The 25,875-nt window shown below is 47.8% G+C and overlaps 1 protein-coding gene across 1 annotated transcript; it reads left to right on the top strand.

The window, feature by feature from the left end:
• Window positions 1-25,591, top strand: LOC147041434 (cadherin-18). The gene is made up of 11 exons (XM_085939777.1): window positions 1-237; window positions 6,861-7,155; window positions 9,192-9,311; window positions 13,816-13,983; window positions 14,050-14,237; window positions 14,310-14,563; window positions 15,891-16,027; window positions 16,974-17,098; window positions 18,042-18,159; window positions 22,927-23,178; window positions 24,847-25,591. Exons 1-11 carry the CDS (start codon window positions 1-3, stop codon window positions 25,365-25,367), a joined length of 2,415 nt encoding a protein of 804 aa, XP_085795903.1. The 3' UTR covers window positions 25,368-25,591.
• Window positions 25,592-25,875: the final 284 nt, after the last annotated feature.

The following is a 25,875-nucleotide window of genomic DNA, read 5'->3' as shown; positions in this document are numbered from 1 at the left end:
ATGAGGATAGACGGCGGCACGGGTGGGCTCTACCCCGTCCTGGTGGTCTGCCTCTGCTTCATCCAGAGGGCCCACGGGGCCAGCCACCACCCGCCCACCAGGGCGCTGGCCCGGAATCAGAGCAAACTGGCCAACGGGGAGACGGAGGTGCACCACAGGCCCAAACGGGGTTGGATCTGGAACCAATTCTTTGTTTTGGAAGAACACATGGGGACAGAAGAGCAGTACGTCGGAAAGGTAAGCCTGAAAGATTGAATCCCTTCTCGGTCTGTTTGAATTGCTAACAAGGCTACACTAACTAACAAGGCATTTCTCTGTCTATGAGCCAGTTGTCGCCATCATGCAGGAATTGTCAATCACGACACGTACATCCTGCACTAACAGCTCAGAGTGCCTTGTGAGTTGTTTCGGCAGATTTATTTCCAGGGCCAGAAGACTTGCGATTCGCTGACGTCTTTTGTTTTTGTGGAAGTGGCCCGCACGCTGTGCTCGGGTAGCTTGTCAGCATATTCCGTATTCTTCTCCTCATTCTGTGATGTGGAAATGCGGCTCCGCTTTTGTGTTTGTCGAGCTTGTCGTTAGAACGAGCGACAGAATAGCCTCGGCCATGTTTTATTCCGCGTGATTAATGAAGGTCGCGCTCGGCAAAGTAGCCCTTCCACGTGATTAGAACCTGCGCTCTCCGTGGGAAACAAAGTCATATTTGCGCTCTCGCTGGCAAACAAAACACAGCGGCAGAGGAAATCGACATTGCTCGGAATGTCATTTCCAAGTTGTCCGTGGCTGTGCTAGAAAGACACTCGTGGCGGCGGCTCCTGACTCGGGCTGGCGAGCCACGGGGAGTCGCTTAAGTCCTCATGCTTTGCAGATTGCTCGCCCTTATCTTCACCCAAATGTGAAAATGTGTTTCTCCACTGCGCTGATCATTATTGGAGGCGCTCAGGCACAGGCTAATCCCCTCAACTGCGCCGCCAGAGCCAGAGAGACAGCACAGCCACTGCACATATGTCTGTATTCCAGCCCGCTTTCAAAGCGGGGAAGAAAGAAAAGCGGCACCATGTGCTTGGCAACAACTGCAACTATCACTTTGCGCCTCAAAAGTCTGTTGATTGAATCGACGGATGCCGAGCATCCTTGCCAGCCGGGGAAAGCCGCGAGGGAAGCTCAAAGCCTGTTTTTTGCTAACAGAATGGGAAGCGCAGACAAAATTCAGGTACGCCGCAAGCCAATTTAATACACTAATCAACATCGAGTCAAATTGTCCTGGTGCTTTTGCAGCCAAAATAACTGCCAGGTCATTGTGAATGGTCCAAAAACAAAATGAAACATCTAAAACATGACGCAGGTCGATTCACATTTGTCCACATATGCTTTGCCAGTGCACTTATGAGCCGTATAAAAGTCCACAGTGGATACAGCCATAAAAAAAAGAGGACATCAAATTGACATTTTGGCCAATCAGTCCAGCCGCCTGCGTCCGCCCGTGTTCAACTAATTGCTGAAAAAAAGGAAACGCGACTCACAAGATTGCTGACCAATGTTCCAAAAATGAGGACAAACGCGACATATTCATCTCAGCTTTGATGTAAGGCTTGCAAGGTTTGGAGTTGTGCTGTTGCTGAGTCAGCGCTGGCCACTGTGACTTTTTTTGGTCTTGTTTTTTTAACATGCCGCGAGCCTCGACAAGCTGGCTCTGCAACTCACTCTGCGGTCCAAGCTGCGGTTTCCCAAAACACTCTGCAATCACACTCCCGAGAGTTGACGGAGCACCACCAAAAAAAAAAAAAACATTGCGGAAGACTGCCGAGCTTGTTCACCACACTGTTCCTTCCGATAGTAAACGACCCTATTTATGTTATTTAACCGACGTTAGCTCGGCGGGCTAGCAAAAGGATAACCCAAAATTTAATTTGCCAGTGGGCTTCACATGCGCCGCTCAAGTGAGGTCGAAAAAAAAACGATTGAGCCACTTTGAGCACAATTCTTATTAAGGAATCAATTCGACATGCGTGTTGATATAGACGAGGCCTCCAGATGGTGAGCGCAAATAAAACAGAGAGGAAATCAAAAGCTAACGATGTGAGCCGCCGCTTGAGTGGCCTGCGGGGTAGGAGGACCCTCAATTAAGCTAAAGATTGCTTTGGCTACAAAGCCAAGCTTTCTGCTGTTTGTTTTGAAAGCTCCGTTTTCCCCTTTGTTTGCAGAGATCACGGCTTGAGTCACCTCCGTCCAAAAAGGAGAATAATTCTGTTTCCAAGTCGAATACGCATTTCAGTGGGCGTGAATGATTGGCAAATTTTGGGCCGACGAATGGCACCGCTTGACTTTAGTCAGTTAGCGGAAAAATGTTAATAGAATGACATTTCTTGTAGCCTCAAAGTGGAAATGGGAATTTACTCATCAACACATCCAGCCTCTAAACACTGATTTGAAATTCTCTTTCTTCTCGCAAAACGCATCAAGTCCTCTCGAGTCACTTTGTTGTTGCGGAGAAGGTTGAAGAAGATGGGCTGCCACCAGCGCCCAGCTGAGATTTGCGACAAGGAACAAGGGCATCCTCCTCCCCCTCCCCTCCCCTCCCCTCCTCTTCCTCCTGACGTTTCCATATGCGCAGCCAAAACACAAGTACTTTTTTTTTTCTTCTTCTTCTTGTGTTGTGCTGCGTTGCCCCCCTTGCACACGCCGCGATGTGACAGTTGCCTGATTCTGTCACAGGGCAACGCATTTGAAGACATATGAATAAAACATAGCAGTCACCTCCTCGGCAAGGAACACGAGACAAGACGGAGGGCGACGCACCTCACCCAGCGGGACTTTAGTTACTTTAGCAACACTGAAAGAAAATTTCAATCCCAACAAGACAAAATCAAATCCAGGCATAACTCTGTATGTTCTTCTTCTGCCCCGATGATTCATTTTAGCAGGCAGATTTAGTATTGCGAGCATTTGACTTGCTCAAACGAGTTTTTGCCAGTTCCAATGTGTGTTTTTGGAGAAACTTCTGCCAGCGTGGTTCATCCACCCGACACCCAAACACGCTGGCTCGGTGACGGAGCTGTCATTCCCCAAATGCGTCCGGCCTCCCCGAAAGGTGTCAGTGGGGATTAAGGGACGCCTCGTGCGGATTAAAAATGTTCTTGACAGAATGGCCGCTTCACTTTGCTTCCTGTTGACGGCCCGCTGAGCAACGGTAATAACGTGCAGCCAACATCTTCAAAGTTGTGCACGCACTTTTTGCCTCCCCGTGTAAACGCACGCATAGTATTTAACCTGTCTGCATGTGTTGCTCCACTCTTTGTGTAAATATGCCATGGGATGATTAAAGGAATCTCTTATCTTATCAAGTATTGTATACACCTCTAACAGAGGTCATTAATGTTCCTCTAATGTGCCAAAATTGCTTTTGCACTGTATCCAGTGCAGAAGACTCAGAACTGAGAAAGTATTTAGAATACTAAAGGCTTGCCGTCGTTTCCTTCTGTCTGGTGGCGATAGGAACACAACCGAGTATGTAACAACCTCATTATGGCAACACGATGACTCATCAAATCCGACTATGCGGGCCGAGCGCGTCGATCGTTCGCGCTCGTCCGTCCTCTCGGTGACCCTCGGACAGACGCTCGTTTGTGGCCGGGCTTAGCGTGAGGACGGCGAATCAATTGCGAGCCAGCCACCGAGACGCCGGCGAGACGATGGAGAGGCGGCGATTGGACAATCGACGTGGAAAGAAAGTAATTAAATCTTCTTGGGCGAAGTGGAAGAGCTGAAATAAACCAAAAGTGAAGCCACGGATTGAAAATATGAAGCCATCACACCCATCCGTAAAAGCTCGCCCCACCCTATTCTTTACTATTAATAAACACGCCGACATCCGAGCAACAAGGAAAATGTGCTTTTGACGGCAAAATCGGATATTTCCAAAGTATTTGGCAATCCGTACAGCAGTATATATAGCCTGTATGCACCTCCATGGCGACACCAGCCAGGCAAAAAAATCAAAAAAAATCCGACATCATAAAAGTGGCGCTCTAACTGCGGTCATTTGACTCGTCTGTGAATCATCATTGTCTTTGGTATCAAAATGATCCACAAAATCCAAGTGTGAGCCTTGTGGTTGCGTTCCTTGAATGATGGTTCTGAAATGACGCCTCTTAAATTGTCACTTTTCAACCAAGTGCTTTGCAATTCTACCCAATCATATGTTGTTGTCCAGCAATCCAGTTTGTTGAGTCGACTTTGAGTCGTAAGCCCGGATAGGCCATTTTTATGGCCTCCTTATCCCTTTTTGCGACCGCGGCGCTGGCGATGATGCCGCTTTACGAGAGGAAATAACGCTGGCCGGCGCAGAGTAGATCTACCGCGCACGTGGATGAGACATATGGCATCGATCAGAAGCGCAGATGACGACAAGCGTCCGGCCGGGTGTTTGGCAGCATGGCGAGTTTGAAGCGAAGGAAGTCGGATAAGTCAAGGTCGCAGCCAAGCGAGCTGGAGGATTTGCTCTCGTCGTCGTCGTCATTTTGAGGCCACCGTAAAACCGACGGTGGTCGCAGTGGTATCTGAGCAAATATGCAAAGTGATGTTATAGTGGCCAAATCCGATCTAAAGTCATCGTTCCGTCTTAATTCCAATAGATCCTGTTCTATTGGCTCAAATTGTTCCCTTTTTTTATTTCCTCCTGTTTCTCTGCAATCACTTTATATCCCCATTGAAAGCTAGTTAACATTCCGTTGGACATGAGTAAAATTTTCCGCATGAGCAAAATTAATCACCCACGTGTCAGGCTCCCCGCGCGGGCGAATGATCGGCGGGATTTAAAAGAATGCGGCAGAAAGTTAGCCGCCGGTCCATTTTGCTTTCAACTGTGATTAAGGACGTAAACAAGCACAGTGAGGTCAGACTCATAAGTGCGCTTTTGGGGAATTGTGAGAACGCAGCGCACCACTGCTCATGATGACTGGCGCTAATGACTAGCTGTAATGACTAATGCGAATGATTAGTGCTAATGTTCCTTACTTGTTAAATAACTCTGATTGGGGGGACTCTCATCAGTGGGCCCGTATTCCCAATTTGAAAAGAAAGTCAAGCTTACAACCTTTAAGTCAAAAAGAGGAAGTTCAGCAGTCAACATTAGCCAACAAATATGACAGCCCAAGAAATGACAGCGAGGATACATAGCATAGCTACTGTAACGTTAGCCAGCTAGCACAACCACAAGGCACCGCTCGTTGACCCAGCTAGCCTTAGGCAACTAACATCATCGTGTAGTCCCTTTATTTTCCACTTGCTTGGACATGACCAGGGTGCGCAGGCCTTGGAGGCACCGCCTGGTTTGCACCTCCACGCTGAGCCGAGCCGGCAGCCAAAGTGGTAATTAGGCTCTCATCTGGCCCTCCGTCACACCATCTTGCTGTTTTTCGCTTGCCTTCCCCTCTTTCCGCCTCTAAGTGCCTTTCAAAGAGTGAGGAAGCCTCAAGTTTGATCTCCAGCCCATGAATAATTTACGAGGGCCGCACCAATGTTTATTTTCCGGGGCCTCCAAAGACTCGCGGGAAGCTCGTTAGGGATGAGACGGAGGTGCGTGGAGAGGAGCCAAAAGCCCCACCAGGAAGAGAAATGCACCATGTTTGAAAAGTCACATACATGAGTAAAAAGTTCAAGTGTCAAAATCTTTATTTGTTTTCAAAAGAAATAATCATCGAATCATTTTTTGTTTTTTAATTTATAATCCATTTAGCCCCATGAATTCAACTAAACTGCCAAAAAGCCTCAAAACATTAAAAAATGGACTGTTTGTTAAATATTGAAGACATTTTATTAAAAAGTGGTCAAAGGACTCTTAATCATGCCAATTCTTGGCGGGCCAGATTAAAGAACGGCCCATGGGCCTTTTGCGGCCCGCCCCAATTCCAGACAGTTTAGGGAGTAAATGCGTTCATCCTCTTGGTATCAATTAGAGCACAACTTTTCAAGAAAGCCCCCTGACACGACCCCCCCGAGGATCGTCTGTGTGCACGAGAGACAGTCGAGTACAGAGCGGTGTGTCGTCTCAGCTCGACGTCAGCAGAATTATTCGTCGGAAAGGCGCTGCGGGGTGCCGCTGAGTTGATGCCGTAAAAACAATAAAGCAAAGGGACCCACGCAACTAATGCGGCTTCACACTGGCTCATTTAAATCATTTCTTTTTTGCATTAAAATCAGTTACCAGGTGTGTTAATAACACCCAAAAATCAGGAAGTTTCTCACATAGTACAAAAGAAGCACTTGAAGCCTCTCTATTTCACTTTGAAGAGAAAACGGCCACATTCGCCTGACAATCTAAAACGTTGCTCGCAAACGTGTACTTGAGGAAGAGAAGTCCATGTGGCCTTTTTAAACAGCAAATTTTTCACACCTGTCTTCCCAAATCTATCTACTTGTCAGTTGTAAGCCCCGTGACAGCTGCTGCTCACTTTAATAAGTACATTTCCTCGCATTGCCCATATAAGGACAATGGGCAAGCTGTTGTTCCAAAACGGAGATCAACCCTTTTGTGCAATTTCAGCATCAATTGAGTTTGTGTCCAATCTGATGTCAGTAAAAACAAACTTGAATCCTGGTGGTTGTTCTTGGCTAAAAGCAATTCAGTCAATAACAGCATCATCTGTAAGAAACGCCAAGGTCGGATTTGAGGAGAAAATTGACGGTAGGAGCAGTAAGTGAATGAGCTCCAATGAGCCATTGGAGGCTTGACTTGTAATCTGGAGACTCAGAACCATCAAAACACTTCTCATCCTCAAATTTGAAGTTGAGACTTGTGTGCTAGCAAGGTGGCATGCATCCTGGCTGCTCTATCACATTGGCCTTGTATCCCCTTGCAGCTTCACTCCAACTCGGACAAAGGCGACGGGACGGTGCGCTACATTCTGAGCGGCGAGGGTGCGGGCACCATCTTCCTGATCAACGAGGTGACGGGAGATATCCACGCCACCAGGAGCCTCGACCGGGAGAAGAAGTCGCACTATGTGCTACACGCGCAGGCCCTGGACCGCCACACTGAGGAGGCGCTGGAACCAAAGTCGGAATTCATCATCAAAGTCCAGGACATCAACGACAACGCGCCGCAGTTTCCCGACGGACCCTTCGCCGCCACCGTGCCCGAAATGTCCGATGTGGGTAAGTCAAAAGACAATAGATTGTTGCGCAAGTCGAAATAGTAGTTTCAAACAAGTCGCAAGGTGAAGCCGTTACTCGATTTTGGACTTTCTGGACCTGAATTTGCCACCTCTGCAATTCAGGGACTTCAAGTCTGCCTCCAGGCAGGTCTCAAGTCAAGCAAGTCCCAAATCTGAAAATGTGTCAACTTCCAATGAGTCTGGGTACGATTCAAATCATTAGCCCGTATGTGGTTGTTGATGCTTGCACTCAGTTTGAGAGCTGAAACCCGTCGCGGGACGTAATTGGCCGGCCACTCTTCGGGCCTCCCAAATGGGAAGACCTTTGGAAAGCACTCTAACAAAGCGAGGTGGTCCAAGAAAAGCTTGCCCCCACCTTGCATGCCTGGTGTGGCAAGCGCATCTATTTTTTATTCTCCTTTTGTTCTTTCGTGGCAGCCAACAAAAGAGGTCCTCTTCTCGGTCCAGTGGCTTCATCGCCTTGCAGCGAATGGCGCCGCACGTTGTACGAATTTTTAGAAGGTGCGCTTGCCACTATCCCTGCAAAGCAGCCTCAAAATACACAGAAATGTGTTTCTTAAGGGCTTTGAGAAGGAATTTGAGAATGAAGGTGGTAAAATTGACGCAGTCTGTTTTGTTTTTAAATAAAAAATTTGTGCGTCGATGGCATGCTGCGAAGGCCTCCTCTAGACTTTACCTTTTATTTCTTGTTATTCTGTGTCTTTAAATCTTCCTTCTGTCCGTGCAGATCACACATTGCATTGCAAGTTTTTGTGTTCACAATGCAGGCATAATAAAAAAAAAAAAAATGATGACAATTCTGTTGAAGTACATCAAAGTCCTTGCCGGGTGTCTTTATGATGACAGCCATACTTTTTCGTTATGTTCTCTGAGGATGCCAGGAAATGGAACATTCTGTAAATGTGGTGGCTTAGAACGCAACCTTGAGGCACACCATTTTCAGTGTATTCAAACACGTAAGTGTACCTAATGTTGTGGCCAGCGTGTATCTTCCTGCTCCAAGTGGCAGTGTAGAAATGAAGCCACGCCGACCGAATGTCTATTAATTATGCAAACATCAACAAAGCCGCAGGCGTCCTCTTAATATACAGTCGATACGTGGCAGCGCGTTCTCGTGTGTATTCATGCAGACAAGGCGACAGCGGCTCCCGTGTGAACTCGCAGCAAAAATGCTGCAATGGCTTTTTTTTTTTGGTGTGAAATGCGTTTGTCAACATCCTGCAACAAATTGCAACGCCAACATCAATATGGGATTCGTCGTGTTGGGCGTCCAGGAGCAAAATCTCATTTCTCTGTTGGTAACCTGCTCCGTCCTTGACTCTCGCTTTTTCTCTTTACAAGAACGATTCAAGACTTGCGTTGTGCAATATCCTTCTGCCAGTGGCATGAAGTCACTTAACTATTAAAACAGACACCCGACAAGAACATTTTGGCGTTGCGGTTGAGGCACCGAGGAACGTTGTAATAAACAGAAACCACTTCCACCCCATGTGCTCGAGACCTCTCGTGTGCATTTGCTTTACATCGAGCGATCCAGCTTGTGACCTGTTAGTTTGCTTCCCCCCATCCCGTTGGATTCCCCTTGACTGTCGGTGGCGTCATGCTTGCTATGCTAACCGAAGCGGTGGCAGGCCGCTGATGACACAAGGGAGGAAATCAAGGGGCGTGAAGGGGGAGGTAATTAGCTGCGTCTCCCCGTCCCCAGCCAATGCTAATCTCCATGAAAGTAGCTGCTTTTAATCGTGCGTCTCCAATGCCTTTCAGAAGATGCAGACATAGAGGCGTCTCACGTCTTCCGGGGTGAGCTCACGTGCTAATGGCTGCTCGACTACGTCACGCTTTGAGCGCTTAGCTCAATTAAAGCGGGCAAAAATGACTCTGGCCGGGAAACAACCTGTTTGTTGGGAATCATTGATGGACAAAAAAAAAAATCTGGTCTTGGCATTACAAGATTACAAATAGGACACATAGTGTTACAAGAGTCCATTTTATTTATTTATTTATTCATTTATTTAGGCACGTCGGTGCTGCAGGTGACGGCCACCGACGCGGATGACCCCACGTACGGAAACAGCGCCCGCATCGTCTACAGCATCCTCCAAGGACAGCCATATTTCTCCGTGGACCCCAAAACAGGTACGCTAGCTCAACAGTACAAATGTGCTCAGACCAAAGTAGATACCGTAATTTTCGGACTATAAGTCGCGGTTTTTGTCATAGTTGGGTTGGGGGGCGATTTATACTCAGGAGCGACTTATATGAGATTCTTTTCACAAATTTTCAAAATTCAAAAATCCGCGAAGTAGTGAAATGAATGAATTGGAGTGACAGATGGTTTGATAAACGTGTTATTTATGTAATACTTACTTGAATAACTCTGAATGTTACGTCAGGCCCGTTCTCAGCTCCTCGTTTGTGTATATGTCACGTTAGCATACCGTATCGTTTAGCCTGTTTTTGCTGGTTCATGTCTGTTTTTGGTGTTGGATTTTGACAAATAAATTTGCCCCAAAAGTGCGACTTATACTCCGGTGCGACTTATATATGTTTTTTTTTCACTTTATTGTGCATTTTATGGCTAGTGTGACTTATAGTCCGAAAATTACGGTATACTCGTAAACAGTTAATTACAGTGTGAGCATTTGAGTGTCCTCAAATGGAGGGAGAAAAGGTTCTGCGTCCTCAGAAAAAGAAATAGCCAATAAAAGTACAAAATTGAAGCCAGCAAGGAAACTATGACTTGTCACCAGCGGCGTTAGAAAGAAGCTCAGGATGAGACCTCGGCTGCAGTGCTACACCGAGCACCACAATAATAAATATAATTTTTAAAAAAAAGAACCTGTTCCAGCTTGAGAGGCAGATGTATTTTTTTTTTCTTTTTAAGTGGCGAAAAGTGTCGCAGCAGGAGCCCGAAAATATGTTTTTGTGCCGCAGAAAAGCGATTAAATGTAAATGGCGTCCTTAAGTGGCCGACTGGTGGGATGTGAAAAAAGGCATCGTCACCGAGCTGCCTCTTTGTCATGTCTGCCCACTGTTAAAAAGGCAAAAAGGCAGGGCAGACAAAGGCAAACTATTGGGAAACAAGCGGCGCTTTTCTCGGGAGCTCACCTCTCATGCACAGCCGTCCAGATCCATGACTCCTTTGCATGCGCTGACTCAGCAACCAGTCCGCACCGTAATTCTCGCTGGGGGCGTGCGAGAGACTGGGCACGCGATGGAAGGCCAGCTGCACATTGCGCACTCACACACACACACACACAAATAGCCTGTTGTTTTCGCCACTGGCCATCCACCCTCATCCCTCAAATTAGCACGCATGGAAGTACACAAGAAGATGCGGAGGAGGAAGTGGAGCTTGCGTGCCACTTTGTTCTCATCTTGAGTCTTAGTGCGGCTAACGCGACCTCTTCATGGCATCCCGTTCCTCGCCTTGGTCCTCTTTGAAATTTGATGGACAGCAGCATGTCCCGCCTGCTTGTTGATCCAACTTTACGTAAAAAAGTTTCAGGCTTCAGCCTTCCCAAATTCCAAAAGTCATAGCAAATCATCACTTTTAAGCAAGTCAGGACAGCACTCGGTTGAAGGCAAATCAGAAGCCACATCATCCAAAGGCTCCAGTTGAAAAGACGACCTACTTTGGTGCTGTGGTGGCTCGAAGCCGGCATTGAAAATGATTCCACCCAATATTGAGCCAGACTTGGTTCATCTCGCCAAAATACTCGCATTCTCATTGGGGCGACTCCGTTGTCACATGATACGTCTTCATTTAGGCCACGTGTTTTTGAATGTAGCCAAGTCACAAAGATGTTCTTGCCTCGTTGTGACGTTCATTAAAGTTGAAAAAGTGTCGCAGATGCTTTGCATAGTTTTGTTTCTTGCCATGTCAGACATTCTGTGTCATTTTGTTTTGTCAAAATTGAATTTTAGAGCAATTGCCCACCATATGGAGCAGCTATTGTTGTTCATGCTAATAAGCTAGTATCCTCTTTGCTAATTTGCCTTAAGGAAGTGCTTTGTTTGCTCGGCACGATTGCGGTTTCAAGCCATGAAGTCTGACTCGGTCTTCATTCCAAGTTACAACCCAGAACGCAAGGCAACTTGCACAATGATCAATAAACACAATCACATCCGTCCGGAACTGCCGGTCACCGACATGTGCGCTTCCTCACGGCAGAAGCTCATCTTCTGTTGTCGGAAAAACCGCCCCCCCCCCTTCCCCGAGGCCTCCCGCCTCCTAAATAGGCTAATTTCTCTGCTGATCTGGGATTTGCCGGCGCACAAGTTTACTGAAGGATCTGACACAGATGGAGGCCGCCACACTTTGCCTCAAGCATCGAGCTGTCGTACCATCAATCATCCAACTTTTTTTTTTAAGGATGTCAAACCATGCGAGCCTTGGTTCGGGGAAAGCTAAAAAAGAACTTTGATTGCCATCTTGCTTTAGCCGCCAGGGCACAACACCCGCGGATAACGTGGAATTGGACGGGCCGGGATTCCCAAAGACGGAGATTGAAGGGCGCTTGGGTAATCTCCTCTAATCCTTTTTGTTCACCCGGGAGATTGTCCTGCTTTAGAAGTTTGCAGCCAGACAAAGAGGTGGATGGCGTGATGGTATCAGCGTTAATAGAGCAGGGAGGTTGGCTAAGAGGCTAACCACCTCACCACGTCAAATTGGCCCCGATTCAAGCGAGTCGACTCCTTCTCAATTATTTTCTAAATGAACCCACGGCACTCGGCAGAGACTTTGTGGGCGGCATCAGTGAGTTCAAAGCTCACGTTACCTTGTTTCCATCCTCTGTGAAAACATTGTGGCACAATTCCGCTTTCAAAGTGAAAAGCTTTTTGTTCAGCAAAAGCAATGGCTGGCAGAATCAATGTCCATTTCTTGACGGCATTTGCTGCTGTTTTCATAAAACCGCAGTTCACTACAAATAGACTTCCAACGCTGTTAGCTAATAATTAATGGGAGGCCATGCTGTTTCTTGGCATTTCCATTCTCCAATGTGTTGAGATCCAACTGCGTTTTAGCGTTTGGAACTTTTTCATTATGCTCCTTGGTCTAATTTAACCTTGTTGGAAGTACCCCTTGTGAGTGAAAAAAAAAAAAAAATTCAAATTCAAGACAGATGTTTTTTTTTTTTTACTGATGCACAAAATGAGCCATGCATGAACATCACTTTGTTCAAAGAACAAAGCCGACACGATGCATGAACCCACAACACTGACTTCTGCTGTTGCCTTTGCGAGACCAGTTCAGATATGCTTCATCACAAATCGACACGATAAATCAGGTGTGTTCGGACCTTCGCAGTGGAGGCTCTGCCGAACCCCTGAGACCGACTGAGCCCCTGGGGTTCGATCAAACCCGAGTTAAGAACCACTGGTCTAATTGAATGTTTGGTTTTGTACTTTGGAGGCAAGAAAGGTTGTGAGTGCCGTTTAAGGAGGTAATGCCAAAAAATGGCTGCGTGGGTTTCTTTCATTGGTCGAGATCCGCCCGGCCGGTGACGCAGCGTAAGCCATGAGCTCACGGGTCACTCTGCATGCAGTTAATTAGACTTCTGGAGTGCACGGCCGCACTGTTATGATAATGTTGTGAGGAGTGGAATAAATAAAGAGGCGCAGAGAGAGACAGAGAGCAAGGCAATTAGGGTCCTTTGAGCTCAGGTAATAGCTGTTCTTTTTGAAGACCATAATGCGGAAAATGACATGCTCTTAAGAGACATGAAACACACAATACATCCTCCATTACGATGAAAAATGACCAGGCAGACACTCAAAAGGATGTCAGAATTGAGCGGATGTTGACATTTTTGTCCTGAATGAGTCAAACAAATGCACAATAGAAGAAAATCTCACATTAGAAGGCATTTGTTACAAAAATCATCATTTTGGAATTGAGTCAATGGACAATATGAAGATCACAAAAGGAATAACGTGAAAAACAAAAGTATCCTAAAAGTGTGACTGACATGGTTTTAACATTGATGTCCTGGAGCCAATGCAAACGTCAACAGCCACCGTTCCAGTTTGCCGATTTGAGACGCCAGTGTGAGGAGGCCGTTATTACACTTGCTGCAGATGAATTAAGGCTCTCGCCACAAAAAGCCTCAAACAGAGCACGTCAAGTGCACTTATTGCATCTGCTGAATCAAGGCAGCGTCCGCTTTTTGCACTTTCTCTCTTGGTTCCGCTTGGAAGACCTTCTTTTTCCAACACGTGTGCATTAGTGTAGTTTTAAATGTGAGCCACGGGAAAAACGATAAAAATAAAAAAAGGGGGGGGGGGGAGTCCTGCATTCAAGGCTGAACAATCATCAAATGTCACGAAACAGGAGGCAAAAAGCCTTTCCGAGGAAGAATGAAGGCGGCTGACTGTATTTCATTTACCTCTGTTGATCTTCCTTGTGCATCAATACTAATTACTGAAGAAAGAAAGTATGAAGGCGCTCGCTAAAACGGTGACTAGCAACTTTGAAATTCCACCAAGACTTTATTGTACAGAGTGCAACAGAATCAGGACCACAAAATAAATAAATAAATAGGTGAATTTCAATTCCAGCAATTGAAAAGTGACAGATGGTTATTTCTTACATTGATTTGCGAGCAGGATGCGACCATCTAGTTTTGATTTGTCTTAGGGACCATCAGGACCGCCTTAGCCAACATGGACCGGGAAGCACGAGAACATTACATCGTGGTCATCCAAGCCAAAGACATGGCGGGCCAAGTCGGCGGCCTCTCCGGATCCACCGTGGTCAACGTCACGCTGACCGACGTCAACGACAACCCGCCAAAGTTCCCGCAAAGTACGTACTCGTCCCGAGTTGCTCCGACAAGGAGACCCCGTTGTCACGTCCAAACTCCATCCGCAGAAAATTATCAGCAGTACGTCCCGGAGTCGGCTCAGGTCGGGAAGCCAGTGGGCAAGATCAAAGCCAACGACGACGACCTGGGCGTCAACGCCGACACTAAGTACAGCATCATCAACTCGGAGGGGGCCAACATGTTTTCCATCGGCACTGACAAGGACACCAAAGAGGGAATTATCACCCTCAGAAAGGTAAATGTCTTTCTTTGGATTTTGTTCCCCAATCCACTGAGCGCATTTCAAGCTTCACTCTCGCCCCGGCAGCCATTAAACTACGAGAGGAAGAAGACGTACACGCTCCACATTGAGGGAACCAACACGCACACGGATCCTCGCTTTTCCTACCTGGGCTCCTTCAAAGACATGGCCATGCTCAAAATCACCGTCGGGGATGTGGACGAAGCGCCCGTTTTCTCTTTGGATTATTATATCATGGACGTGTACGAGAACTCGCCCGCCGGCACCGAGGTGGGCGCCGTTACGGCCCGGGACCCCGACAGCAGGAACAGCCCCGTCAGGTGAGACTCGAGTCCTTATCGTGACTAGTTTCCCATTACTTCCAATATAGAGTAGAAAATTAAAAAAAATTAAAATCTCGCACCAGACTAGTTCCCCGTCATAACCCTAACCCCGGGTATCCTTCTTCCTAATTCTAATGCAGTTTCTCATTCACTTCAAGTCGGCCATGCCAATCTCTGAACGATCGACCTGAATCTCTGGTCCACAGCAGCCACGAAAGACCTAGAGTTCCGGACTCTTGTGAATATTTCCGTGAATGATTTCTTTGTTTCCCGGTGGAAGGAACCGCGGGCGATACAACTGCTTAGCACATTTGTATGCGCTCTAAACTCGGGTTTGTGAGGCGGCGCAAATGGAAGAGACAGATAGCGGCCCCGAGGCGGCGGGCGGACTAATCCGAGGTTTGGCTGCGCACAGGTATCTGCTTTTGTGACACTGGTGCATGCGTTGCGCCCGCAGCATCCAGCTGTAATGTCAAGGCGCTAATGAGATGACGTGCCGCCGCCGCCGCCACCCCCGCTGCCATTCTGTGTGTGGCTTCGGCAGACTTTGGCTGTTGTTGTCTGGCACCAAGTCAACTTTCATTTGCCACCTTCCAAATAGTCTATTGCTTCTATCTTTTTTGAAGGCCTCCCGAAAGTGACCTTTCTCTGCCCACCTATTAACTAGGGGCACTCTGGCAAGCTCCACCCAAGGATTCCAAATGTGATCTTGAGCATCTAAAGTCCCTTTTCAAATTTCCCCCTGGTATTGCTGTTGTCTACGAAAGTATGGCGGGCTCGAGGCCACTTGGCAATTTTCTGGCTTGGTAGGCGGTGTCAAACGTGCCTGGCGGTGTCAAACGTGGCTGTCTGAAAGGAAACATGGCTGTCTTCAATGTCATGACAGAGTTGGGGGCGGGGAGAGTCTTTGAAAAGACTTCTACCCATTGCACTGTTATGCCCTCTTTGAAAAGACTTCTACCCATTGCACGGTTACATCCTAGTTTTGGTGCCTGTCTGGCTCAGGCCAAAATTGGACATCCTGATCATGTATCAAGTGTGAACAGAAGAAGAGGATCTGAGCTATTTGGCAAGTGATCCTGTCTCGCTTCGCTTTTGGTCTTGTGGAAGTGAGCTGTCTCCGTCTCCTTATCAGTACACGCCACTGTGACTCGCTCAGCACTTTGAGCCGGGCTACCCTACAATTGTTTCGGCATCCTGTCAAAGGGTGTGAAAGGTGATATGCGGCATCAAAGCTGCCCTTTTCCTCTTTCTCAAATCGACCGACTCGAACGAGACGGCAGAGTTCCGACGAGCTCCGTCGCTGACCCATGGATGTGTTCAGGTATTACGTGGACAAAAAGGAGGCGGAGCCAATCTACTTTCGCATTGACGAGATCAGTGGTACCATCAGGACTACGCAGCTGCTGGATCGAGAGGACACGGCCTGGCACAACATCACCGTAATGGCCTCGGAGGTCGGTAGGTACCCGGCGGGTAACACGCCGCTCGCGCACTCTTCTGCCATGTTGATGCAATCACCAAAGTGGGTAAATATGGACAATATGAAGCGGGAAATTTACAATTGCCTTTCCTGAGGATGAGGCGCATCATTTACACATTGATTAGAGTGCATTCATGAGATAAGGCGCACTCCTCCTGATAATTGACTAGCAAAATCTAATTAGTCCCAATTGTCCAATGTCCTTTCATACAGTAACAATTAATTAAACGAAAGCAGGCCCCCGCTAACTTTAGCTATCAGATAACTTGTAATCACAATTAGGCAAGTCCCCTGCCAAGCAACACAGGTAGCGCATGCTAATGTTTCATTATCTGCGCCGTCACTCATTTGCATGCGGCCCAGCGCCCAAGTGGAGGATGCCCGTCTGTGAGTGAAAATGTGTCAAAGAAGCCTCAGGTGCAAGCCCACAAGCGCCAATGTAATCATGTGCTAAATGCAACAGCAGCACCGGCACCGACGACCTTGGTCAAAGAAAAGAAACTCGCGCCGCAATCAGCACACCAGGAAAACGATGTTAAGAAACATTTTCTTCACTTTGTCCCTCACGTTGAAGATTCTGATCATGACAGGAGGCAGGTGTGACATTCCAAAAAATATCAAAGCTAAGGCACCATGGCAAGTCAGACACAGTTTACGGGATAACCGAAGGCGCAGGTAATTCAATTTGTAATTATTTGACGTTTCTCGAGTCTATAAGCGTGCCCGCCATCACCTTTTGCTAAACGGCTCCAGGAACGACAAAGCCACTGAGGGAGGTTTGATTCCCATTCCGTCCATTTTCACTTTAGCTGAGCGATCGTGACTTGTCTACCTCAAGGCGGCCATTGTTTAGCACCAAGGATGTTAGCGCACAATGCTAACAATGGCGCAGCTTGAACTTTCTTGCCTGGCTTTTTGTGGCAGACAATCCCGGGCTCCTCAGTTCCATCCCGGTCACCGTGCAGGTTCTGGACGTCAACGACAATGCACCGCACGTGGCCGCCGCCGACGAGGAGGTCGTCGTCTGCGAGGGCACCAGGGCTGGGCAGGTGGGTGGCGCCGTTCGTCTTCAGCCGAGGCGACTCCATTTTTATTTCATTTTTTGGGTCAATATGTTGAAATCAAGCTGTCTTGTGGCAAGTATTTCAATTTGATATTTTTGATCTCATCATAAAATTAAATTCTGAGTTGGGGGGGGATAAAAAGGCGATGAAACTAATAATGATCTCCTTGTTTGTTTTTCAATTGCCAATGAAAATGGGACAAACAAATGACACAAATTCTGGCAATTGAAGCTCCTTCCAATTTGCTCTAACTGCCGCTTGAGTCATTTGAATTAAGCACTTTTTTTGTGTGTGTGTGTCTCCTTTTATGGAGATAGAGAGCAATCAGTCACACGAAAATGGCTAAGAGGCCGACTCGCTGCCGGAACAGAAAGACTAAAAAAAGAAAACCTCATTTCTAATTATTTGAAGCTAGTTGAGGAGAAGTTTGAATTATAGTTTGCGCTAAAAGACGCAGCGGCGGCTTTTCTGCAGATTAAGTTCGAGCAATGACAAAAGCTGGGCTGCACTCGTTCAAGAAAGCAGACGCCGCTTTGTGTGTTTGCCGTCACGCAACGTGGAACCTTCTTGCTGGTTCATTAAGAAGATAGTCGCTATCAATTTTTCGCAACCTGCCGTTCAACCTGGGAAAAAAACTCAATGATGAACAGAGGCCAAACTAACCACTAAAGCCACCCTCAAGATCGAGTTTGTTTGCCATGTCTGTCCTTCAATCACATATGGTAGAACTCTGAATTGGACGGGAGATTTGCAAAGATGAATCTGAGAGGAAGCAAACTGATCTCTGACTTAAGGAAAAAAACTCAGCCGGCGGCTTGTTTCTGTCCCGAGGCGGCTGCCACCGGTTGTCGCCAATTAAAAGGAACTCAAGTTAGTCCTCGCGACCGTTCCCGGCTTCTACCCAGCTAACGAGCTTGTCCGGTGTCAGGTGATCCAGACGATCGGCGCCGTGGACAAGGACGACTTTGCCAACGGACAGCGCTTCTCCTTCGCTCTGGCCAGCCAGATGCCGGTGAATCCCAACTTCACCCTGAAGGACAACGAAGGTAACTGAGCCACACCGCCGCTTATGTTTGCATTTCTTATGCCGGCCTGCCTCGGGATCGGCGGCTATCTGATGTGGGCTTGACATCTGGAGGCCGCGTCTGCCATTGAATCAAAATCAAGTTGTTACTTGCGCCTGTGACTTTGGAATGACAAATGAGAGTTGAATGAAAGATATGTGCGGTCACCATTTTGCCTCCGAGTATTGTTCTCGTGAAAGGACGGCGAGAAAGACAGAGAAGCAAAAGCTAAGCTAATGGTCTCTAATTGAAAACTATTCTCATAGTCTAAAATATTTCTCATATCAGCAATGTTGTCTGTTTTTACAATAGTTCTTCCATTTTGACTTTTGGGAGCTGCACAGCAAATGTTCCTAAAATGACATCAAGTTGAAAGGAAAATGTAAAGATATTTTTTCGTATTTGCCGGCCGGGGTGGGTGCTCGCATGCGCTTGTCAAATGGATTAGAGGCGCTCTCGCTGTGCTACTCTCCCCCGAGCGTCGACATTTGTGTGGTGCAGACGGAAGGTGTTGCCATGACAACCCTTCCTGCCCAACACCTCACTTTAGGTGGGACTGCGGTGATCAGACGTCTCACGCACACTCAAGACCTCTTTGGGGCTAGCGTTTTGGATCATGTTCTCAATTTCAAGACAGATTTTCAAAAAAATGGAATTGTTTCACTCCTTTTTCCTGATTTACATTCGATTTTGTTGACATTTTGAAGTTGTTCTAGTTCACCTACCTTCAGTCCAGAGCATTTTTGATGAATTGAATCCTTCAATTGCTACTGTGTACTTGAGTGCCATTTGCTCGGTCTGCCACAGACGACACGATCTGAAATAATTTGATACGGCTCAGCACCCCGCAGCGATGTTGCTCACGAGGACACAAAGACAAAAGTCTCTGTACGCTTAGCTGAAGGTCATGGCACCGTCCTCCGCGGACGTACCGTGCCAGGTAAAAGCCAGACAGAAATAGCTGCTGTGACTTTGCAATTCAGCCAAAGGTAAATCAAATCAAAAGATGCGTCAGATTGGAAGGGCCGGATAATAAATGTATCGCCCGGCCGTACTTGTTTGTCCTCAACCTGAAAGCCACAAAGATGCTGCTGCTTACAAGTGGCAACCTCATGTCAAGTTGCTCAAGTGCGCGACAAACGACGTGGTGGTGACGTGAAACAGTCTGTGTTCTGTGGCTTTAGTCATGCCAGTCGAGTTTGTCCAAAAATGTCAAACTGCAGCTGCGTTCACGGCGTTAAGCTGCTTCAGCTCCAGCGGAGCCCGCTCGCAAGCAGTTTTCATCCGCACGGCGTTAAAGTGCTTGGCCCACGAGGATTAGAAGTCCTCTGCCGCGTGGGCCCGAGCCGCACCGTGCCGTCCACGACCGCCGTCTTGTCATGAAAGTAAGCTCCTCTCACACCGCGAGCGGCTTCCTCGCCGTTCTCTTTTATGCGGCTGCTCAGTGGCGGGCCTTAATACAAAATAAAGAAATAAAGAAATAAATAAAAAAGAAGCAGCTCTCTTGTAGTGCCGCAGAGAAATATCCCTCACAGTCATTCACACCGCTAAATCTCTCATGACCTCCTTTCTGCTGGGTGAGACTCCGATGAGGTGTTTGAGTTTTCGCTCGCGTGTGCGGACCGACAGGGCGAAATCAATTCGAGTGGCGACCAGATAAACCGAGGAAGGAAGGTTCAGAACGCTGCTGCAAATTTGCTTGCGTGTAGATCTTTGCTTTTGACATCTTCCAGCGGCCATTATTGTAGGACAGGTTAAGGCGGACAGAAACATTTTTGGTAACATTGGAATGGCGACGTCCAACACACCATTGGGTGAAAAAGTCCTAGCCAATAGTGAGGAAGGTAGCCACAGAGGCTGCCATGCTTTCTCCCTCCGCTTGATTTCAGTCACTTTAGCAAAGTTGACTTTTAAGAGGAGCCATTAGTGACGGCTCTCTTAAATGCCAACGCCGCGCTGCACTGACAAAACGTCTACAAGCTCGGGTCAAACGCTGCCGGCAAATGGTGCGCCATTAAAGCTAAGCGCTTGCTGACTAACTAGCAGAGATGGCAAAAGTACAGATTTTATTTAAATGGACCTCAACTCTACTTAAGTACATGTGAGATAGTCTCTGAAATAAGTACAAAAGAAAACGGAATTCTTACTTTGTTTTAAGTACAGTGAAAAAAATTGTTTGGGGATTTTCTTAAATCAATATTCCATTATGCAACCGATATTTGAGTACAAATAGTGCAGCGACATGTTAGCAGACAAGATCATGCTCACAGGCATATATTCTTTATCCTCTCTGAAAAGAATTTGACTGTATTATACTGCACACACACACACTGAAGGAGCAGTATAATGTTCTCAGAATTCTTATCTATGATCACTTTGTTTTGATCAAATAATGGAGTGCTATTTTCAGATTGAAAAGTCCATGTCTTTTGAAGTTTGGAGTTGTGCAGAAAAACTTGGTGCTGAATGCTGCCGCTGTCCGAATAAGGCATTTGCTTAACGGCATCTTTGTAAAAGGACAGAGCTGTTACGTGATTAGTCTCTGCCGAGCCAATGTGATATTTTTATCCTCCCGACGAAAGCGACCCCCCCACACACACCCCACAGCGGAGGCCGTCGTGTTCCTGCGGCGCTTTAATGTCCGCTTCAGCACGTCCTGGAAGGGAAAAAAGTGCTCAGTCCACTTCAGTGAGCGCTCTCTCTCCCAGGCAAACGTGTCGTGGGACTTCATTTTTCATTCTTCTCCGGCCGCTCGCTCGCTCGCTCGCACACCTCAACCCGTGGTAGCTGCTTTCACAGCTTTTTCCTGTAGTTTTTTTCATACTTTGCCGAGCCTGGCGTGCCGCTCAAACACGAACACGCTGTTCTAGTCCCATTTGGGGGAAATGTCAGAATTTTCTCGAACGGCGTGACCCGTCCCCGTCAATGATGACGCCTTGATGACGCCGCCAAACCACACGACAAAAATTATTTTTGCCCCCCACCCTGCCATTGACAAATATTCTCACTTTAAATGACCAATATTCACGGGATGAATTTTTGCCCAGAACCTATTTTAATTGCCATTTGTCATATTTCAATGTTTTGCATTTTTAGTGGAAGACTCAATAAAACTACCAATGCGCATTCTACAAATTGCTTCTTGTTTTACCAGACTGTTGGAGTCTAAGTGAGACGATGATCTGCTTTTCTGCGTCGTTTTCTGGCTCGTAAACAGGCGTCCGTGTTTTTTACATGTCTTTTGGGAGGCAGTGCTATGATCTTTTGTCAGGTCCGCTTTTGGCTCTCATGGCGTCTTCACTTAGGCGGCAAAGACGGTGTGTTGTGGAGCTGCTAATTGGACACGTGCGGACGGCGCATATGCGGTCGTAATGATGATGCCGTCGTTGTGATTCCATGCGCTCTGCGGGAAGCCAAGTGCAATGCAGACCCGCTGAAAAGCATTAACGAGGTTTCCAGTCGCTCTGAAGAACACACTCTGCCTCCTGGCTGATTACCTGTGTCTCGCACACACACACACCTACACGGAAGACGTCCTAGCACCACAGATGGCCGTCACGCCGCAGCGTTAATCAACAGGCACGCAGCTCTCGCCCACCCACCTGCGCCTCCTCCCGACTTCTCGTTGATCTGTGCCGCCTGATTTGTGCTCTGTGAGAAGATGCACACAAGTGTTTGCAGAGGAGAGGCTGAGGACGAAAGGGACCACTTAGTTCGTCGCCACCGGGATGCCAAAGAAACAGCCAGTTCTGTCCGTGAGCTTTCATTGACTGATGGAGCATAGATTTAAAAAAAAACAATGGCTGAATTCATTCAAGTAATTTGTCAAACGCGCTCTAACACGGCCGCTCGCCCTTTTCCCTCTCCACCTGACCGCCAAGTCGCCAACCCGCCTGCGTGCTGATTCGCTGATACGTCGAGTCCGACTTAATAAAGCTTGAAGTGCGTATTGTCGTTCCCGCTGTCCATCAGAGCAATTATTCACAGAGGTTTGGCGAGGGGGGCCGCTCTCGCAGCAATGTGCATCCATCCAGATTATTTTCCATTTACGCCCGCTGGCACACCTCGGATTGGGCGACAGCCAAACGCATAGACAAGCATTTACACTCCAATTGGACCTCTCGACATTTAAAGCGGAGAGCGCCCGCAGGCTACGTAAGGTCTGCTTTGTTCATTAAGCAGCTCGACTGAGCATTTACAAGATCAAAGGTCCTGTATTCAAGAAATAATCGTCATCTTTTAGGGCTATGTATGCCTTTTTCTTGTTGGACCTGACTGCAGTACTTGCTACGGAGTGTTCTGTTGGCTGATTTGCAACACCAGCTGGGCAGTAGTGGTAGCGCGCTGGAGGCAGGCAGGCAGGCAGGGTGCCTTGTTTGCCTTATTTGCTCTGAGTCCCACTCTGCTCTACGGTTGATCTACGGTTGATTGGTGTTCCACAGGGTTCAACTTTGGGGCCCTTTCTGTTATCATTGTATATTCTGCGCCTGGTTTCCATCTGAAGAAATTTATTTATTTATTTATCCATCCATCTGTGAGGCGGACATGCCAACCAGTGCCCCACTGAGCCGCCACTATTTGTATATCTTTTTTTTTAATGGTTTTTCTGTAGTCACAAATGTGCCACCGAGCGGCCCTATTTATTTTTTGATTTATTGATTTATGTTTAACTTCTTATCATGATTTACTTACTTGTGTTGGGCAAGTTGTAAGTTGAGCCATGGCATTTTGCTGGTTTCCATGCGGCAGACAGCACGGCAAGCATCGTGGCCCGGCGGCGGCGCTTCAACCACCTGACGCAGGAGATGTACGAGCTGCCGGTGGTGGTGTGGGACAGCGGCGAGCCGTCCTTGAGCGGCACCAGCACGCTGACGCTACACGTGTGCCCGTGCCAGCGCCACGGCAAGATCCGCATGTGCCAAGGCGAAGCCTTTCTGTCCTCGGCGGGCCTCAGCACCGGAGCGCTCGTCGCCATCTTGCTGTGCATCGTCATCCTGCTGGGTGAGTTGAGCACACCTTGTCGTCTGACTACTTGTCTGGATTGAATCGTTACCGGAAGATTTTTGATTCTCGCGATACACGTGAGCGACATCGCCGCTTTGTGTTGCTAGCTATGAGCCGTGGCTTCGTCTGGTTTTGGGGGGACGGCGTCTATTGTGAGCGTATCGTCGAAGAAGAAGGTTGCAACTTGTGAGAGGGAAGTCGTGGAAGGACACGGGGGGGTTCAGAATGAGGCTGGCAAGAAAGAAAGAGGCCTGGGGGCAGGAGGAGACATGGAGGAGCTTGTGAAGGACGACGTGAGTGGAGGACAAAGGAGACGGACAGACGGACTGAAGCATCGCTCACGACTTTGCAAAGGCCGTTCCGAGCAAACTGGCGTCCACGTGACGCTTGGAGTGCGCCACGGTGGCCTTGTCTGATCCACTTCATGTCGTGTTATTGATGACAGCGCTCCGTTCTCAATTTGTTTCCGTGATGACCACCGCTGAGCACATAAGGTATAGAAATATTCCACATTGAGACAAAAAGGTCAATCAGATACTCAATCACGGATTGTTGAAATGCTCCTCTTCAGAGTTGCTCAAGATGAAGGCCATTTTGTACAATAGCAACGAGAATGAATACAAACAATACGCAGTCAAACAAAAACTTATAGCTCAACATGATAGCAGACATGTTGCTTCATAAAATAACAAATCAAAACCAAATTGACAAATTAGAAATAATCCACACACATATATTCATTGTATCGGCCACGCAGTCAAAAAACCAAAACCAAACGATCCTAACTTAAAACGTCTGGCCCCTTTTGTTTGAGAAGCGGCGGCTTATCTTGCCTTCACTCCGCAACAGTGTCGTCATCTTGGAGAATGAAATGTGTTTTTAAAACGCTGTCCAGACACCCCTTATCTGTCACTTTGTCAAAAAGGAATCTATTTTCAGAGCCGGCTTTTGATTGTGACGAGCCGGATCGGTGTGTGCGCTAATGGAGCAAAATCAAGTCTCTTTTAGATGCGGCCGGCGCTACTGTAAAAAAACGGCATTTATTTGAGCCCACCATGGCGTTGACGCGTCAGACATCAGAAGGAACACAATTAACGAGAACCCCGCAGAGAACTTGTATTTCAAAATAAGAACTCTGCTGCTTTGCTCCTGCCCGCCTCCACCACTGACCCAAAACGTCCTACCCTTGTGACACGTCCTAGCGGAAGCCGCGTTGGAAGTGTCTTCGCCGTCATCCAAAACGCGTTAATGATTTACGACGCCGACACGCTCGGCTGATTTTTATTGTCCCATTTGAAGAATCGGATGAATATGCACATAAAACAAAATCAGCGTGTGTTTACGAGCCACGCCGTTTGTGTTGTGAATGAATGCACACTTCACGCTGGCATTAGCATGAACCACACAGCAGCTGCGCCTTAACGGGATCGTCGTATCCACTTAATTGAACACGCAACTCACATTTATTTACGGGGACGCTGTCAATGATCCCCAGGGAAAAACAACAACATCGAGAACACAGACGTATAAAAATGTAAGATGCCAATGTACGGCCGTGCCTTCTTTGGAATGCCGACCTTGCCGCTCGTCCATCATGACTTGGGTCAATCCCTCAGGCTGGAGGTTCGTTGTTGTTGATTTTTTTTTTCATCTTGCGTCCCGCAGCCATCGTGGTTCTGTTTGTGACGCTGAAGCGCAGCAAAAAGGAGCCGCTCATCATCTCGGAGGAGGACATCCGTGAGAACGTGGTCACTTACGACGACGAGGGCGGCGGCGAGGAAGACACCGAGGCCTTTGACATCATCGCCCTCCGCAACCCGGCCGCCGCCGAGGAGCTCAAGTTCCGGCGGGATGTGCGCCCCGAAGCCAGGCGGCTGTGCGGTGACGCCAACGGACCCCGAAGCCAGCGGAGCCCCTCGCTGCACCTGGACGAGGTGGACGTCCACGAGTTTATCAAGCAGAGACTGGTGGAGGCCAACGTGGACACCAGCGGACCACCTTACGACTCGCTGCAGACATACGCCTACGAGGGCCACGGTTCGCCCACGGGCTCCGTCAGTCCTTTGGACTCTCCCGGGACTGGAGAGCGCTCCGAGGATGACTGTCAAGACCTGGACGGCTGGGGGCCTCAGTTTCAGAGACTGGCGCAAATCTACGCCGAGGCTCAACTCAATGTGAACACTTAACTTTGCTCCACCGAACCAGACTGAAAACCTTTTGGAATCAACTCAAGGATCCGAACAGAGAACTTGTTTTTTGTTTTTTGATCCTGGCTCCTTGGCGTGGAACTACTTTGAGGATGAGATTCGCACAAGAATGAACAACACTATGGGGGAAAATGAAAGGGATATTTTCCTTGTGTATATTTTTTATTGCTCAATAAAGTTGCGATATCCACGTGGGTGGATGTTACGTGACAAAGTGTCTGCTTGCTGAACGGTTTGGGCTTCTGTTCTTTTGAATCCACGCTGCTTTTTAAACACGGGCCGTCATCTGGATGCGTCTGTTTGTGTTGGAGACTTTTTGACAACACGGCGGGAATATTGCAACGGGCCGACCTAATGACGCTCCGTAGGTCAGTGGCGGGGAGAGAGTGGCGAGCTCGTGTCTGACCGAAGCTGGCGTGCAAACCGTCCTCATCATGGGCCGTATCGGAGGCCTGAGGAAAGATTACGACTCTTGGAGGAAGTCCCC

Source organism: Syngnathus leptorhynchus, chromosome 19 (assembly GCF_054491065.1).
Source record: "Syngnathus leptorhynchus isolate UIUO chromosome 19, UIUO_Slep, whole genome shotgun sequence".
NCBI lineage: Eukaryota > Metazoa > Chordata > Actinopteri > Syngnathiformes > Syngnathidae > Syngnathus > Syngnathus leptorhynchus.
Note: the sequence above shows the minus strand (reverse complement) of the source record. Positions and strands in the feature narration are given on the sequence as shown.